Here is a 19,073-nt window from a genome sequence, read left to right as displayed (position 1 = left end):
GTGCCGACCTCTATACATTTATTTTCCCCATAATTTAGAAAAGGATACACGTGTAAATATGTGTTCAATACATGTAACAGATGCACATGCCATTATATTTATTATAACTGGAATGGTACAGAAACATATATATTAATTAAATACAATACAGGAATGTATGTGTAATTGAGGAAGGATTATATTTTCTATATAGAACTGGCAGAACCAAAAATTAAGAAAAGAGTGGCAGCACAAGTGCCAGGTATTCAATTCTGAACATGAAATCAGTTCAAATGTTTAAATCACCTCATTGCACACAATAACATGCCCATCACATCTTTATTTTCAGCCAGGTTATTGGACATCTTTGCAGCTGATTCACTTTGTTGAGCTGGCTTCTACACCTGATACTAATGAAGATGCAAACAGCTGATAAAGCACACGTCTTTGACCTTTTTTTTATGTTGTCCTGCTTTAAAGTTTTTTTTTTTTTTTTTAAAGACAAAACCATTCTGCTGTTCTATTAAAATCTCACCTCAGTATATTAATCGGATTAAAACAGCTTGCAAATTATTAAAACAGCTCATTCCACAACAGCTCCTCACTTTAATTTTTTTGTTGCATAGAGAATTTAAAAAAAAAAGGGCAAACAAAAATTGCTAAATTGTTTAGGTAAACAAGCAAATACATCTTTTTACAGATTTCACGGTCCAGTTGTGTTCTTATTCTTGATCTCACTTCCTGATCGAACATCTGTGAATTCCATTTTTTTTTTCAAAGTACAGCACTCTTATTTCTCCTTCCAACATCTGAGTAAAGCAGCTGAAAGCAACACCCTGTACAATAACACAATGATGAAGGACTGTACTATCACTGTTCAAGTGAATCCAGCCAATTACCCATTTCTCCTGAACAAAAACAAAACAAAAGAAATGTTGCCCATCTATCATATATTTAGAAAATTGGGACTATCTCCTTCTTTGTCATACACTTAACAAGCAATTATTAAAATCCATACAGTATTCAGCATCAAGCACTAATTGTAATTCCATACTGACCATGCTAGACACAACTCCTAACATAATATACATAATTCAAATTTAGTCTGACCGTTGGTCCAGAATAATGACTTTGCAATATCCCCAGGGTTGCCTGCTACCAGGTTTTGAACATTGTGTTGATCAACTCACTTTCTTCATATAGATTTCTTGAGGTAGAAACGCATTGCATTCAATTGATGTTTCTGACTTTTGACATTCTGTCTTACTGTATCTGGAAATGCTGTCAGGTATGTTTATGATCCAGGGCAGTTGTATGATGCATTTTCATTTGTACTGCAATTCATTTTTACTTTTCTTTTTTTTTTGTCATGCTGTATATTTAAGAGATGGCCTTGAGAAAATGGAGGTAGCCTATAGCTTTTCATGTTTTATAGAACATGACATTTTCCTCTGCAGTCAAGAGAACGAACTCTAAAAAGAACACAAAACCTACAATACACTTGCATTGTCTGAACCATAGAACTACTGTATTACAAACCTGAAACACTGAGCAATCCAATTTATGAAAGAGGAAGCTACCAGCTAGCAGATAAGGGGAGCAAGTTCAAAGAGATTACAAAATATTCCCAGTTACCCAAACTGACCTAATATGGTACATTTGTTCATTATATATTAAACAGATGTACAGCAAAACATTTTATGCATTTTACAATTTTTTGTATCAAATACCTATTTCCTATACCTGGAATGGAATCACAATGTATGTATATGTATTACAGAGGACCCCAACGCTTGAATTATATATTTAGTGTATTGTGGCTTAATTACCGTTAGCATTTGCTCGTTTGTTACAGGAATAAAGTGTGAGGCGAGACGCACAACACTGCAGACGGATAAAGAAGCAGGCATCTGGAAGGACAATCACTTAACGACTAAGCGGCAGGTAAAGAGCTTTATTCTAATTATAAATTAACTTGATGGATCAAAGTGAAAGACTGAAAACAAAAGTACACTTATATCCACAACTTAAATGAAAGTAGCTGTGAAGGGTTACCAACTCAGACACTCCTTTGCAAAGATTGCAGGTTGCAGACTTGACTCCAAACCGAAAAGACTGAATTGTTGAGTATGTGTGTGAGAATTGCTTCACATGGTGGATTCTGTGTAGCACCCAAGTTCCGGTCCAAAGTACTATATTATTATTATTATTATTATTATTATTATTATTATTATTATTATTATTATTATTATTATTATTATTATTATATTTTTTTTAAAGGGTATGGGCTGTTAACAAAAACATATACATTCACTTACAAAAACAAACACGCAAGTCAAGGCCTTGGTAACTCTTTGTGATTTATGATATTGTTATTTGCATCTTCTGGTAAATTGTCTGTTAAGGCCATCAGGCACTTCAGATAATAAGGGAAATAAATACAAAGAACGCTTCAGTTATATGGATCGCTATTACTCAACTTAATGGTTTCAGTTCTTACTGCAAGGAAGGCTGAAAAATGACTTTTCAAACAAATGGAACAAAGAAAGTATCCTATTTAGCTTCCCTGAGTTATAACAGTGCTTGCATGTAGCATCCATAACCTCCTGCTGCTGCAGGTAGTGGCAGGAGATGGCTTACAGTAGTTGGTTTAGTTCACAAAAGTGAGGGGTTTAAAATAAATCCATTACAGCAAAGTCCAAACAATGTAGACTTGATTCCCCCCATTTAATAATTTAGTTAGCAATGAAACTCCATCTGATCTGTATTCCATGGTCATAAAACAGCTTAAGGTAAAGTGAATATCTACAGTGATAGCTACTGGCAGAGATACATAATTCAGAGGACAGCTAGAATATTATCATTAAGAATTGCCATGGACATCTGGGGCTTAAAAATAAAGGAAGCAATTTTGGGTAGAATGTCTTTTTTCCGACATGATGGCACACACGCTACTCAGTAATGTACTTGTTTCTAGTAGTAAGCCATTAGTTTTGTATGGGGGGGGGGGGGGGGGGGTGGATCAAGAGGGTTTACAATTCTAAATCCTATGTTAATTTGAAAATGTCCTCTGATCCCCTCATAGGTCATGCTTTACAGCGATGTAGTGCAGTACATGTGTTTGGCATCATTTTCACTGGTCTGTAGATGGTTGTTAAAGTACAGCCAAACAAAAACTGTTAGCATTAACCACATGAAGGGGGGGCGACCGCTAAAGATATAATGCGTGACATGAAAAAGCAGGTAACCATGAAGAGTTTACAAAAATTGCACAAGAATGAGTGCATGCAGGATAGCGTATGTAACCATGCCTCCATTGCGGTTTATTTCTGTTGCCAGGCATTTGCATCCACTACGGGGGACAATAAATGGGTAACTCATACATCAACACAATGGATTCTACCACAGCTTTTAATTCACCATGTTGGTCCTTGGAAATACAGCAAATGTTTCAAAACCACATGAAGCGATTGCAAACAGCACAGACAAATCAATATATAATATCTGGATTTTAAATGTGAGTGTTTCTCAGAATGTCTTTAAGGTTAATTTAAATGCAGAATCACTGAGCCAGGTGCGGTTTATCTTCGCTAAGTGTTGTGTGGGCACCAAAGACACTGGATTTCTTTCATCTTCATCAGAATTCTGACTCCACTCACTAAGCACTCTTTCAGGCTGTTTAGACTCGTAGTTCATAATTAGGAGGACATTTGAGGAATCTGTATTGGTGTTCTCGGGGTGATGTCTTTATGTCTAAGGGGAACTGCTTCCAACTACAGTATATTAGTTAATATGTGCCGGATCGCATCGGATCCTAGACCTTGTCCTAGACAGGTGAGAATTAAACAGTTTGCAAATGATGAACCATATGGGGGAAAAAAAAAAAAACGCTTTACTGTTCCATTAACTGAATGACAAAATATTACTGTAAAAGAATGTTTTAGATTGCAACATCTAGGAGTAAAAAAAAAAAATAAAAAAAAAAAATCACTATTTTTATTTTTATTACAACCACCAAAAACAATGGCAAAAAATGAGCGCTCTTAACAACAACAGTATCGTCGATCCTGTTCATTAGCCCGACCTGAAGACTGCGTTAAAACATTGCTAGTGTAGGGGCCAATTTCCTTTTCTGGATCACTGTACATACACAACGAAGAGACTAAGAACAGACAATGAAAAGTACCAGCAATTGACTTGTATTTGACATTTAAAGATACACAGATGAAGTGCCAGCACTGAGTGATGCAAACCCTGTGTAGAATGTTCAAGATTACTTATGCAAACTGTTAATATGCTGATAGTGTTATTGTGAATTTGCCAGCATAGCTGTGTGCTGAATGCTACATATATTTCTTACTGCGTAGTTACTACTGACTGGTACTAACAAAATGTATAAAGCAGCCTCTTAAGGACATAATGATAGTGAACGTGTGTGATTGTCTCTCCGGAGCTCCGAATGTTCAATACACAACTTTAACAATCTACTCTTGGATCTGAATCGCTTTGTTCCAGCTTTTCGACCCCACACTAGGCATGCCACTACCGACACCAGGTGGCACAAAACCCACCTGCCGATGAGAGCTTGACACATATATGGAAGCTACTGTAAATCAAGGCCAGTACATTAGGTCTAGAAACAAAACTGTTCTCTCTCCTCTTGCAATCTAATATACTTCTTTTTCAAAATAAACCAAAAAAAAGGTCAGGATCGCTGGCATTCCAAAACTATATGGCTTGAAGGTTACAGGTCAGTGTTCTTACTGGGTGATAAATCTATTTTATTGTTATTGAGCACTGGCCTGTCAAAAGTGGTGATTCATGAGATCTTTAGTAAAGAACTATATTTTTGTAAGACACTGGTACAAAACTATTTTGGCCTCTCCTTGACACAACTACCCCATGTATCATAGTGTGCTTCCTAATTACAGGAAATTCGTGTAAACTAATAAAATTCCAAAGTATGCAACAGCCTGTTTCTGTTATGCGCTTTAAAATGGGCAAACTTAGTTCTCACATTACATTTTAAATTCTGCAATAAATGAACAGACTCCAGCAGCAGGGTAATTCAATACCCCTGTAGTTTTACCGTTATTATTCCCAGAGTATTCATTGTGTGTATGTCAAGTGCGCCCACAGTATTAAGGGAAATAGAGATTTTACAATCTATCAAAACAGACAGGAGGTCTTCCCTTGTAAAAGGCTAACATTACCAAAGCTGTGTCATCAGATTCCTCATTAAGAACGTACTGTGCTTTTGTAATAGTTGTAGTAAAATATGCAATTAGCCAAAGGGCCCAAGTTGTAACAAACAGCATGGATTTTACATATAAACCGACAGAAGACAAGGTAAACTTTTTCAACTAAACAGATGAATAAACTGATATTAAAATAAGCTTTTAAACAACAAGCAATAACTCAGAAGTGGAGGCATCAAGACACCTCTTTTAATATATATTTTTTATGCAGGCAATTCAGCTTGGATATTGTCTTCTCAGCTTTCTACTAGTTGAATGGTCTGAGGTGTATGACCGATATAAAGGTCCAGTCAAAGTCGGGATACATTACTGGCACCGTTACCAAAGCTGGGGAAGTCAATAAACACTGAAATGCTTGAAGCATTACTTGATTTATGGGCAGAATGAAAACCGTGGTTTGTCAATCCTTGCATAACGTTCTTTACTCCAAAATAAAAAAGTTCAGAAGTGAATCACATCCAGCTGAGCCAGAAACTTGAACTTAACCCTTACACACAGAGAACATCTACAAATAGTGGAAATCTAAATGGACACTACTGTGTGTATTTATGAATTACATTAGAATATCAGTCAGTTATATTTGAATAGTTATGTTTTGTTTCATCTTCAGAATGCCCCACCATCCACATCACCTAGTTACAGATATGGTGTCTACTATACATTTAGCAAATTATATGATACTGAATTAATCAATTTATTGAAACTGAAAATCTATCTCCAATATATCTAACAATAATTCAAGCACATCCTAGTGTCTCAAGGAAGCGTATAATCAATTCTACTCTTTCTTTAAAATTGAGGCAATCAAGAACATATTGATACATATACAGTACATCAGCATAGCAGTGGTTCTATATTAAAGGCTGGCGCTTCACTTCGATATAACAAATAAAAAAATAAAAAAACTATGATCTCTATGGTAACTTTTGAAACACGACACTAGTTTGTTTTTGTTTTTGTTTTTGTTTTTTGTTTTTTTCTGAATCAGTACCACAATGCTATCTCAGTTAATCCACAATAGAGTATTTATTTCATCATATTCCTCTCCATCAATCAGAACACATAATTAAAGCTATATTTTGGCACAGTAATTTTTTGTACATTTCACGGGCCAGGTGAGGCGGTTCAGAGGACGGATTTACCAACGATGTTGCTTTGATTTTTTTTTTAAATCTCTTGTATAAAAAGTACAAACTCAGCAGATCTACAGTAATCCAACATATCCGCCCTGATCAATCTCTTCAGCATGTTAGTTTATTATTGAACAGAGAAGATTTGTTCAGAGATTGTAGATCCCACCACAGTTTTCGTACACTGTGTTCTATGTTCTCCCAGCGCACTACCATTGCTGGTAGTGTCACTAGCGCTGTTCAGTGTGTTGCTATGTAAATAAATCCTGTTTGCCTGCGGGGTGTATCAACTTCCACCTCCGTCTAGATCTCCTGCCTGTCACTCAGCAGCGAATGCACGCACCCATACGGCAGACGACTACTCTGTCACCAGCATTAATACCCTATATCTTTCTAAAAACAAGGTATTTAGGGGAGTTCACTAATAAAAGCTGACTCTCAAAACAATAGCTGTGTGAATATAGTAATTGTTACAGCTGTGTATAATGATATTTAAAACAGGATTCATTTATCCGCCTTTTTACATATCCACCCTGACTCTGGTCCCACCTACCGTACTTAAATGTAAAATATTCGATTTTGCGAATGCAGTCTGTATTTAAAGTATGAACAGCAGCTGCAACCACTTTCAGCAGTCAAAAGGGCTGCGACACGATGAGTCCTTCATACAGCAAATAGTGAAGCTGTTTTAGCTGTCTGCGCCTGATTAATCGACAACAGAAGCGTGAACCAGGATTTACAGTTTTCAACAATTCTGAAACAAACAGCATGTTGTAAAGAATGCCTCTGTAAGTTGGTAAACTTCTGTTCTCCGAAGCACTTGTTCTTCTGTCTTTAAAGAAAAAGGTTCACTCACAATGTTTTTTGCATTTTAGCTGTCACCCATTTACATGCTTGCTCGCTCAGCTATCTCATTCGCTGACCTACAGGGGCTACAGGGACATAAAATGGACTACACAAGTAAATCTAAATCTAATTATCACTTGACAAACAATGAATATAATATTTGATATCACACACCATCGTGAAGTCAAATAGATGACCGAGGTAATGTTTTCATTAACACAGTGCCTCCCAATCTAGGCTATTACTTTTCAAAAAGTGGCCAGCATCACCATCTGTTTGAGGTCCTCGAAGGACACATTCTTAGCTATTGTGAGAGAAATTTAATTATTGTGATGTGTAGTTTCTTAATGAATCATATGCACAGTCTATACAATTCATAAATTAAAATTAATTTCAGAATGACTTGTCCTTCGCTTTCATTCATACACAGCTGAAGGATACAAGTGTCTATAATTACATACAGTACCCGACTATAAATTCTTTAGGAAGTATGAAACTGGTTCACTGATTAGAAAAGGAGTTGTGTCAAGTGTAGGACACTAGAGCTTAAATACACAAGAGGGTGCTGTTCTGCATCTTCAATACTATGGCAATGTATCTGCAATTATAAACTGAATATATTACAAATGTGCAAGGGTGAAACCCTTACCTTAGCTTTGGCAAACGTATGGAAGTTTATTTGCATTGCAGTAGCACGTCCTGAGTGGCGCCATATCTGTGTGGAGCAGCATTGCATAGAGACCACCGTGTTGGTTGGAGGCACGGCTGAAGCCTTGGTTTTACTGTATTACTGTATTACGGTTACTGCTTTTTGGTTTTAACTGATAAAATCCACTAAAGTCCTGGACAGGTTTTACCTAGGCTCAGGTATATAAGGCAGAGCTTTATTAAGTCAGGGGTGTCCAATCACGCACCATAGGGATATTCCACTCCAGGTTTACCAGGTAAAATGAGATAGATAACTACTTTAGGGTGTGGATGGAGGTTTAATTGGTTCAATTAAACAATTCAGAACAAGGTTGGAACAAAGACCTGGAGTGGAAGGACCAACTTGGGCCACCCCTTGTTTAAGTGCTGCATTTTATCCATTGTTCTGGGTTAAGTGCCATAGCAGTAGCCATCCAGTTGTTGGTGAGTTCCTGCAACTTTACCATCAGACCCTGGGTCGCCCTAATAAAATGGATCACTGTATCGTTTAAAAAGTGAACATACATAAATAAAGCAACAAAATGCACCACTAGATGAAGTCTCACAGAACATATATACAAATAAGTACAAAATTACATTGTATTTATAATAGCACATATACATTCTTTATTTTTTGCCCTTTTGATGTTACTGTGTTTACCTTTTGACGGATCTCTTCCTCCATTTTCACCGGGGAGCCAAACTCAGCCACCTGCTTCACTCCTTCACTAGCATAGTCTCCATACTCCCACAAGACATAATCCTTTGAATGGGATGCCCCAATGATGGCAGACCAGTGGTTAGCACGTCCTTTGGAAAAACAGAACAGGGTTTATTTAACTTTATAATGTATTTATTCTGTAAGATGCTGAATTTCAAGAGAAGCATCAATGTGCCCTGTCAGACCTGGCAGTCAGAGTGTTAAATAAAAAACAAACCTATTAATTTCTTAAACCATTCAATTAAAAAAAAAGAACAATTTTGTTGTGCTTCAGTTAATTATAGTACCTGTTATTATGCAATTAGACAGTATTGTAACAAACTAATCATCTTCACTCAGACTCTTGAAGAAAGCTACACAGCTCAAAGGAGGACTGCTGCTAATATAATTGCCTTTCAGATTCCTTTCAAGACTATCAGCGTGCAATAAAAATGCAACCTTGTGAACTGCATGATAGCCATCATTAAAGCCATCATTAAATGTTCAACCACAAACCAAGGCAAGCGAAAAAGATTATGAGCCATTTCTAAATAACTTAGCTCAACTCTTTCAACATCACCTGCACCATCAGGAAAGTAACTCCAGTCAAGTCAAGCAGAAAGCTAACCGCAGTCTGGGAAAAATAACTCCACTCAACCAAAGTAAACTGGTCTGGGGCATTTCCAGATAGAAAACATTATAAAAGAGTTACAAAAGACCTTGGAAATCTTTCTTTGCAGTGTCTTCAAGTACAAACAAGCAAGCTTAAAATGTGTCTTTCATTGCTGTTGCAGATTGGGCCTTAGTGCTTTTACTAGAAATGTTTTAAGAACAATAAAAGGTCTAGCATGATCATATAACAGCTGTTTGTACAGTAAGCAATCAGTGTGCCAGGTGGGGGCATGTTTATTTCCAGTCCATCTGGTTGCCTTTAAAGGCTGTTTACATGACATTTTCAGTTCTGCTCTACATTTGAATGCCAAGCTCTAAGTCTGCAGCTAAATGTGGAAGTGACAGCTTATAGTTGAGAAATGAGTTTACAATACATCAACAGAATTGATATATCACTTCATGACTGAAGTACTGACGTCATATATATATGATATATATATATATATATATATATATATATATATATATATATATCTATGTCCGTAAAGTCCGTAAACAACTTAACGACAGACTTTAGAGTGTCTGGACGAGTCTCAAAAGTCACGAAAGTGTATGTTTCAGTGCTTTCATTATAACTTGTTTCCAATCCTTTTTTTTTTTTTTTTTTTTAAAGCAGAGAGTTTAAATTCATTACTGCTATTTGTTTTTCTTCCAGCAGACAGCCTCACCGTAGTGCGCTATGACTTAATCTACCGATGGATTACCATTACCATATTGCTGTCACAAATATCTACACCATCGTCAGGTCCCACAGAGATCACGAAATCTACAAAAGTAACGCTGCCTTGCTACAAGTTTCAGTAGCCTTGTGTGGTCCAGAGTCAGCAATAAAACCTAGCTCCCTGACAGCAACAGTAATGGGACAGGCAAGCCAGCCAGGCAAAGTGAAGGAAAGAGCGATAAACTCAATCCCTTTCTGATATGCAGTCTTCTTAAGTTCAACCTTCCAAACAAAATGGAAAACCCATTGACTAAATAAATCTGTTCTGACCCAGTGCATTCTTTCCTCCAGCGTTCAAAATAGCTCCAAGATTCACTAAAACGGTGGTGCCTATTGGTGCCAATTTGGGATATGCCGATATTTCAAAGACAACGTTATACATAAAAAAATGTTGATGCTGCTACTGGGAAACTAATCCCTTCATGTGTCGCTGTTCAAACTCACTCCAGTAGTTTAGCTTCAATCAGGCTATGTGGAGAACAAAGCAGTGCTCTTAATAACATTAACTAAGCCAATAAACAGCATTGGATAGCACAATTTTAATATTGTAATGTTTTTTTAGAAAGCTATGTTGCAATGCATCAATAACAAAACAAGTGGTTATTCAGGAGCACATATTAAGTGTACCATTATAGACCACATCATAAATGGAGTGATTTAGTCCGCCACTTACAGTAAATATATTTATTTACAAATTTAATATAGAATTTTCAGTAAAAGGGGCTCCTGAGTGGAGCATCCGGTAAAGACGCTCTTCGTGGAGTGCAGGATAAGCCCTCTAGCCTGGACAATGCCAAACATAGACGTGAGCTCGAACACCCGGGGGGGTGGGGTTTGGGGGGCTGGCTTAGGTCGGCCAGGGTGTCCTTGGCTCACTGCGCATCAGCGACCCCTGTGGTCTGGCCAGGCGCCTGTGGGCTTGCCTGTAAGCTGCCCAGAGCTGCGTAGTTTTCCGACGCTGTAACTCTGAGGTGGCTGCCTGGCGAGTCTGCAGTGTAAAAAGAAGTGATTGGCTGATGGTACACTCTTCGAAGGACGGAGTGCGTTTGTCTTCGCCGCTCCTGAGTCAGCACGGGGGGTGGTAGCAGTGAGCTGAGTCTAAAAATAATTGGATATTCTAAATTGGGAGAAAATACAAAAAATAATTGGCGACTACTAAATTAAAAAAAAAAAAAAAAAAAAAAAAAAAAACTTTTCAGTAAAGCCTGTATTAATAACTCCCATTACTTATATGCCAAGATAATGTTCTGGGCAAAATCTGTGATGTTCAGTGTGCTATGACTACTAAAGATGTAGGGTTTCGAATAAACCCAGTAATTGCATAAAACTTGTTTGATAAGCTGCATAAACTGAATTAATTATTTTTTGCAAATACAAAGTTACATTTTTTATGTCAAGGGTTTTTTTTTTTGCTATTCCTTTTAGAATAGATTTTTGTATGATATTGATTTTTGTTGCTGAAAATTCAATAATGCACCATGGGAAACATCCGCCAACAGTAGAACAAGCATTAACTAATATGCAATCACAGAATTTAAAATCTAATAATATTTCATATTTCCTTTGACACTGTGAACATTGATTTTTTTTATGTCAATTCTTAAAAAATGTATGTTAAATGACTTTAATTAGGAATGGAGAGGAGGGGAGGAGGTCTAAGTATCTCAGTAATGGTTTCTGCATTATGGCTTGATTTAATAAAATAATAATTAACAAAATTACCCTTTTTAAGCCCTTCACTGCCGGGGCCAGGTCAAAATCCATACAGAGCATTGATGCTGTGGAGCAATTCGATCTTTGCATATGGATTTGAGGAAATAAACCCTTAAAAGAAACCCAGTTACTCAATGCTGCAAGGAACCCACCATCACAAATCCGCAAATACAAAACAAAGAGGACCTGGACAAACATTATCAGGATTAAAAATATCTACTGTTTTTAGTGGACAAAGCAATGATTGAGGCAGGGATTCTGACCCCTGTCAATGACATGAGGTTAAAAGCAGATAAGTCTGGTTCTTTCGCACAGTGGCCAAGACGCTTGCTTGCTCACCTTACATATGAACAGTTACACTACGTTCTAGAAGTACAACTTCTAATATTAAAGACTGTCTGACAAAATCTGTGGCTCATATGGGCTTCTAAATCTACTTCAATATTTAGTGAGTTGTAGACTTTAGTTGTAGTATTTTATCCTTTAAGCTAACACATTATGTGCAAAGTAATTCTCAGTTTATCTTAAACCAAGACTGCATTCCAACTCATACAGATTTTATCTGGGTGAAGGCCTGCTCTTATTAATCCCTAAGCTTAATGTATAGCTATACAAGTGGTTTCAAGGTTATCTGTACAACAGGCTGCTGAGAGAGCAAGAGAGCGAGAGAGAGAGAGAGAGAGAGAGAGAGAGAGAGAGAGAGAGAGAGAGAGAGAGAGAGAGAGAGAGAGAGAGAGAGAGAGAGAGAGAGAGAGAGAGATTTTATATTAGATAGATAGAGATAGATAGAGATAGAGAGATAGATAGAGATAGAGATATATATAGATAGATAGAGATAGATAGATAGATAGATAGCTAATAGATAGATAGATAGATAGATAGATAGATAGATAGACATACACCGTATTCTTTTTATTTAACCCAGCAGCTTTTATTTTAAATTGCTAAAAACAGCTGCAATGCTTACTCAAGGTCGGTGGTAATTAGAAGTACTATTTATTGAGGTTTTTATTTATTTATTTATTTTTTACAGTATTTGAGGGAGCCATATATTGAAGTTTATTTCTGCGGATACAACTTGATCAGGATGTTGAAGAAGTCTTACAACTTTAAACTGAAAGCTGTTAAGTTATTACACATACCAGTGTAGCACGGAGGGAAACAGTAACGAGAGAGAAATGTCAATTGAACATCGAGGAGGTCGGTTTATGCATTTAAGAAATGTATATACTAATTATACAGCTCCTGCATTACAACTAAATTGTATTACATTTGTTGTTAATTCCTATATTGCTGCTGTATTTACTCTATCAGAACATAGTGTTGTGTACCTAAGATATTTTTTTGTTTGTTTGGGTTCCATAAACTTTACAATACAATACTAGTATGCTCCAGTGTGTAATTGGATTCTTTTAAATACATTTTAGTCAATTGTGTTTCTCCTTGCAATTTTTTGCCATACTGTGTTTTGTATGCATTTCTTTATTAAGTGCTGCAGTTATTTGAGCTGGGATAGGGAAACAAAAGTAGATGTTTCATTATTGAGAGCGGCGTTTATTCGAGGGCGGGGTCTGTTGCAAATCTGATATCTGAGTGCAGCTCTTACAAGGGCGGCAGTAATTCAAAGTAGTACAGTATATATGAATGACATATACACACACACACAATTCAAGACCTACTTGGGTAATCTTTGGGATGCACCTTCTCTGACCAGTTTCCATAAAAGGTCATTCTGTATTTAGCAGTTCCACAGGCACAGCAGTCAAGGATTGGCCTTTCAGTTGCCCCCTCCGATAATGGCTCTGAAATGTAAAACAGAATACCGATCGTAAAAATGGTAACCTTCTACAACTGCACTGTAGCTCAGGGCTGCAAATACAAGGGTAGGTCCTGTAAACTTAATGATATTTTCTGATGCTGCTAATGAAAGGACCACAAGCCTGCATCCCTTGCCCATTGTATGTAGAAGTGCATTCGTACGATACGATCTGAGTGAAACTTTAGGGATGTGTAAAAAAAAAAAAAAGTAATGAGGAGCTTACCTTTTTCACACATTCTTTTTGTGAGAGAGCCTTCATCTTGGAAGTAGATTATTCTTTTTTGCACAATGCTTGCCCTGCAAGGGAGAACATTTAGTATCAGCATGTTGCACATGTGAATTCATAACTAATGGAAGTGCTCAACAGGTAAGATATGTGGAACTATTTCATTAGCAATAATCACTTTTTTTTTTTTACTTACTCTATACTGATCGGGTATCACATTTCAACACTTTGTTGGAACCACTTACTACTTTACGCTACATACAAACTGATCTACATTGAAAAAATAAAGAAACTATTTTCTGTATATCCCATTGCATGTCAAGGTTATAACTTTTACACAAAGCTATAAGGAGGTTGCCTTGGAGCTAGATGATCAATTCTATGACCTTTCAGATAAGCCAAGAACAACTGTGTTGCACTGTGAGGGTACATCTGCATGCCTTTATATTTATTGACAGAGAAATATCTAAACATAGAAAGGATAAGATGAATAAGATGCTACACTCCTAAAACTTCAAACCGACTTTTACATTTCCCTTATTAACATAACATTTTAAATACAAGTTAAGATTCTCAGAGACAGGTCAGAGAGCCATTTCATTAAAATGAATGCCAATCCATTCCTTACTAAGAGAGCTTGTGTGTGAAGAAGGACTTCATAAAAGCATTTCCAAAAACAACTTAAATGCAGTACTAATTGCCTAGTCAGAATTTCTTCTTCATCCCCACACTCTCTTCTGTGTTTAATGTTGCTGGCAAGACTTGCTTCCAGATGATCAGTTCAAAGAAGAATATTTATGATCCTTTTGTTCTGGTCTAGGCCACGGGTTTAGATGCTATTTCCTCTGCTGGCAGGCTATATCGTTTCCCTGGGGAAAGTGCCCAAAGAAGCAACTCTATTCAGAAGGTACCCACCTGACTTTATAAAGCTGTTACTGCTGATTTCAGGTCATTCAACACTAATAACGGCAACTGGATTGCAACAATTATATTTCTGGAATTCTTAATCACCGACAGTGAACATGCAGGGGAGGTACAATACACAAGGCATTTGCCTTCCTCAAGCTGTGAAACTTGTAGAAACCAGGAGATGTGCAGACCTTCATCTTGACACGGTAGCAACAACCCCGCTGCTGCACACATGAGAATACTCCAAAACAAAGGGGACCCTTTGGGTTCATAATTTATCATTAATCTCTGCAAATGCAATAGGATTTCCTTACAGCAGGAGTCCAAAGACAAGTGGATTTATTTTGAGTAAACTACACTCTTGTTTATTTATTTCCTAGTAAAGACAATAGTGATATGTATTTATATTTTTTTTTACTGTAAATGTAAACAGTCTCAAACTGTATGATTTCTTCAAGCTATCGAAAAGCAACCTTACACACACCGCACATCTATTTTCAATTGCCCTAATGCATGCAACTACAGAAAAATGTGTTTTTGATCCGATTCCAGTTCGGAAACTTCCAGGTGTTTAGAAGGTGTGTTCTCAGCAACTGGATGAAATTCTCAGCATATTTAGCATCTAGCAAGGATTTTACTAATGAACCATAACATATACATATATACCACACACACATACTTTTATTTGAAAATAAAATATCTGGTTCTACACTAGTTTATAGAAATTGTTGCACATCCTCGATTCACAGAGAAAGAGAGAGAGAGACAGCTCCCACCCTATCAATGCATTTCCCCTTTTTTCACAATTTAACCCTACATATATTTAATCTTTGTAAAGATTATCCACAAATGTATTTTAGCTAGGAAATCAGTATATAAAAATAGTGGTTACTTAACATCCCACTGAATTATTAGAAGCGATTCCTAAATCAGCCACATTCCTTCTTAGTGTATGTTGCTGTAATTAAACTCCCAATTTTCAATGAAATCATTCCGTTCCCTGCTTTACCGGTATGGAACTGTTTGGTCTTTTAGGTTGGAGCTTTGCAAGAAGATAGATTGCCATTCGATTTTTAAGAAGCTAAGAGAATTCTAAACTTCCTACAGTATATGCCTGTCTCTGTCCCAGGAAAGATGGGCAATTAAGCAAAACATTCTGCTGGTTTTCTACATGTCTCCAGTGACTAGGTACAGAAATTCATTGCTGAAGCTGAGCTGGAGACCACATCAACAGTTCAAAAACTAGACCACAGGGAAGCAAAATAAGTTTCACTTGTCACGAGTCATCATTCCTCTTGACAACCGCATAATAATGTACATTAATAATGTGAACCCCCATTCACACTCCTTAGTGAACATGACACCGAGGGGTGCAGGTCAAACAACCGACAACCGAATGAATAATTGTAATAATGCAGCGATTAAAAATGAGGATGTAGATGTCAATCTTTTTTTTTTTTTTTTTTAAGCTTTAGTCAAAAGCTATAAAAAAAAATTTAAAAAAACCCAGCACACACATGAAGTGCTCCCCCTTGATAGCACAATAGACAGGGGCAACAGTGCTATTTGAGTTCTGCCTTACAGCCAGAATGGAAGGGCTATTGGAATGGCATGAGGGGCAAACAGGAACCTTGACCAGTCAGCCTTAAAACTAGTTCTGTTGTATAAAAGGGCCGCCTTAACAAAGGAGCATTCATCGCATATTACTAATTCACAAAATTTCATTCCTGATCTGGGGGGTGCTAATCAATACAGAAACCTGTTAGGTTACCAATCTGAATCCCCAGATTAAAAGAGAAGAAAAAACAAACAGTGCACAGAGTCCTGGAAAAAACTTTAAACTAAAGAAACTAATTGAGTTGGTCTCTTATTCATTTTACCTTAAACTTACATTTCGGAACGAACACAATGTGCCTGTGCCTGAGCACTTGTTTTAAAAGAGATTCCAAAATGCTTCAAAACATTTTAAATATGACTCTTCTCCGAGACACAGTCAAAGGGACAGAGCAGTAACAAAGCAGTACACTTTTCCAATCTCTTTGCATATTATAGAACCATTAAATGCAACAGAACAACTTGCTGGCATTTTGACCACAGATTAAATTAACAAATTAGGAATGTTTAAAATCTTCACTCTTCCAAATACCTAACACAGCAAAGGACCTACTGGACCAGTTCACTAAAACTGGCACTCCTTGCAAAACAGGGGAGCGGGACTGGATAAGCATGATTGGAGGCTGGCCTACACTCTTTTCCACTTGGCCAAATATGCTTTCCACAGGCCAGTAGGTTTAAGGCACGTTGCTAAGTGTGAGGAAGCCCAACACTGTTCCATACCTGCTCTCTGATGATAACAGAAGGGATTAATTTCTCAAGTTTCTTTTTTTCTTTTTTAAACCCAACTTCATGCACATGAACTACAACTAAAAACAGGAACACTGGCTGCTGAGTTATTGCCAAGCAAAAGTTTGTAAAGACTGCATGTCATTGCAGGGCAGTCTGTAATTCCAGCCACTCCCAGCAGGAGAGTGCTGTAGGCAACTGTGAATTTAAAAAAAAAAACTGCAAAAGAGAAAAATTGAAAAAGCATCTTGATCTTGTCATGCCAAAAAAGAAGGCGACTCTCATCGGATAGTTAAATAAAGTCATGCTATCCTTAACTATCATCCTTAATCAAAATCGTTAACATTCCTTGTTCCACAATTGCAATTCAACATTGTACAAAAATGTCACCTACTTTAAGATAACACAGCCAGCTCCAGAAGGGGGCGCTGTCCAGAAAACTTGGATCCTGGTCCTCCTCCGAGGTGTACTCTCTGTGACAGCAGGGGGGCAGTTTGTCATGAACTGGGTATCCTCCTCGTCTATAATCTGTGAACAATTAAACATTGTTATTAGACATGTCCAGTGTATAAACCTCAGAACTTGTGTCAACCAATCAATAACCACAGCCAGAACTCCAAGCAGCTCCAATGCATTTGTCATGTGACCAATAGCTGATTAGATTACAGGCGACTGGAGAACTCGGAGACAATAAATGTAAGCACCTACAATTAACGAGCGGCCTAAAATAACAAGCATCCTAGTGCACTTATTTCTGAAATAAATACCGTAGATTTTTCAGAATCAGAAAAAGCACCTTAACGACAATGCCTTAAAGTTTCAGCCCCCTCAATAGTGCAGCACTGAATGATGCTCTGTTGGTGTTTCGTGGGCTCCAACATTCTAACAAAGAAGTATTCATGTTAAAAGAGAAAAAAAATGAGAACTGCTTTGGGATTTCACTGCAATGCACTAATGTGTTAAATTGAAGTTTTAATTTAAATCTATCTGTGAGTGTAAAGCTGTAAAACGGTGTATTGATTTTATTATGGTTAACTGCATAGAAATGAGAAATATTATAGCTCAGAGTGAAACGTGAGTCTATAGGTTGGTGGTCAGTGCATAAGTTTGGTGGGAATAAAATATTTTGAAATAATGCTTGTATTCCATATTCATCAGTCATATATGGGGCTGAACAGTGTTATGGTTTAAGGCAAGATTTGTACAGATGAGTTCAAGAGAAACCTCATAGATCAAGACTTTAGAGTACAGAGATGAAAGAGGCTGAATACTATGGAGGGTTCAAAAGGGATGCATTTATAAAAAATAAAAAATAAATACACTAAAACAATCATGTTTACCCTATTTCTGATCCATTAGGTCAGATAACAAACACATGGAACAAGAAATCCCATTAAAAAATCTTTGGGAAAGATACCAGAAGAAACAAAATATGTAGTAATACTAGGAGAAACATCACAATCATCAAAAAATCATCAAAATAAACTCAATAAAAAGATTCGGACATTATTCATAGTAGCATAAAAATCTACAGCGCACTGGCAGAATTTAATGTGAAGAGACTTGAAACCTAGAAACGATATACCTGACAAATGTTAGTGTGATGCATCATGTATACTGCATTTGTATGTACAGTCCATACAGGCTCCTCAACTATCCATTTTGGCAAAGGAAATACCTGCCAAAGTATTGACTGGAACATGAACTACCAACGCAGTGGCAAGCTCTGATATCTGCTGATTCAGGGAGATCAGGGGCTAGTTTAAAGCCAGACTTCCAACTCCTTCTGCTCCGTGAAAAATAAAGTCCAGTGATATCAATCCATGTCCAGTGCCAATGGAATTGAGCTGACCACATGCCCAGGGCCGATTTATTTATTTCACAATGTTAGTTTAGAACTGCAGTTAGTGCCATGACTTAGACATTGGAAATACACACATCATCATTTTTTTTTTTTTTTTAAATGTAATCCTGATATCTTGTTTTGACAAGCGAATAGCTGCTGGATATCTTCCTATAGTACCCCCCACCCCATTCCAAATTCATAAAGATCACAGCTCTTTTGTACAG

The 19,073-nt window shown here is 37.0% G+C and overlaps 1 protein-coding gene across 1 annotated transcript in view; it reads right to left on the bottom strand.

Moving 5' to 3' along the window:
• The window catches only part of LOC121294768 (spondin-1-like), a 74,223-nt gene that overhangs the window by 45,818 nt on the left and 9,332 nt on the right, over positions 1-19,073 (bottom strand). Inside the window, exons 3-6 of the mRNA XM_041218847.1 lie at positions 17,398-17,531; positions 13,749-13,822; positions 13,386-13,508; positions 8,562-8,710 (exon numbers count right to left, since the gene is read on the bottom strand). Of these exons, the coding sequence (XP_041074781.1) occupies positions 8,562-8,710; positions 13,386-13,508; positions 13,749-13,822; positions 17,398-17,531 (480 nt within the window). The remainder of the gene's footprint in view (positions 1-8,561; positions 8,711-13,385; positions 13,509-13,748; positions 13,823-17,397; positions 17,532-19,073) is intronic.

The sequence above is a fragment of the Polyodon spathula genome, chromosome 19 (assembly GCF_017654505.1).
Source record: "Polyodon spathula isolate WHYD16114869_AA chromosome 19, ASM1765450v1, whole genome shotgun sequence".
Taxonomy (NCBI): Eukaryota; Metazoa; Chordata; class Actinopteri; order Acipenseriformes; family Polyodontidae; genus Polyodon; species Polyodon spathula.
This window is presented reverse-complemented; position numbering and strand designations above follow the sequence as displayed.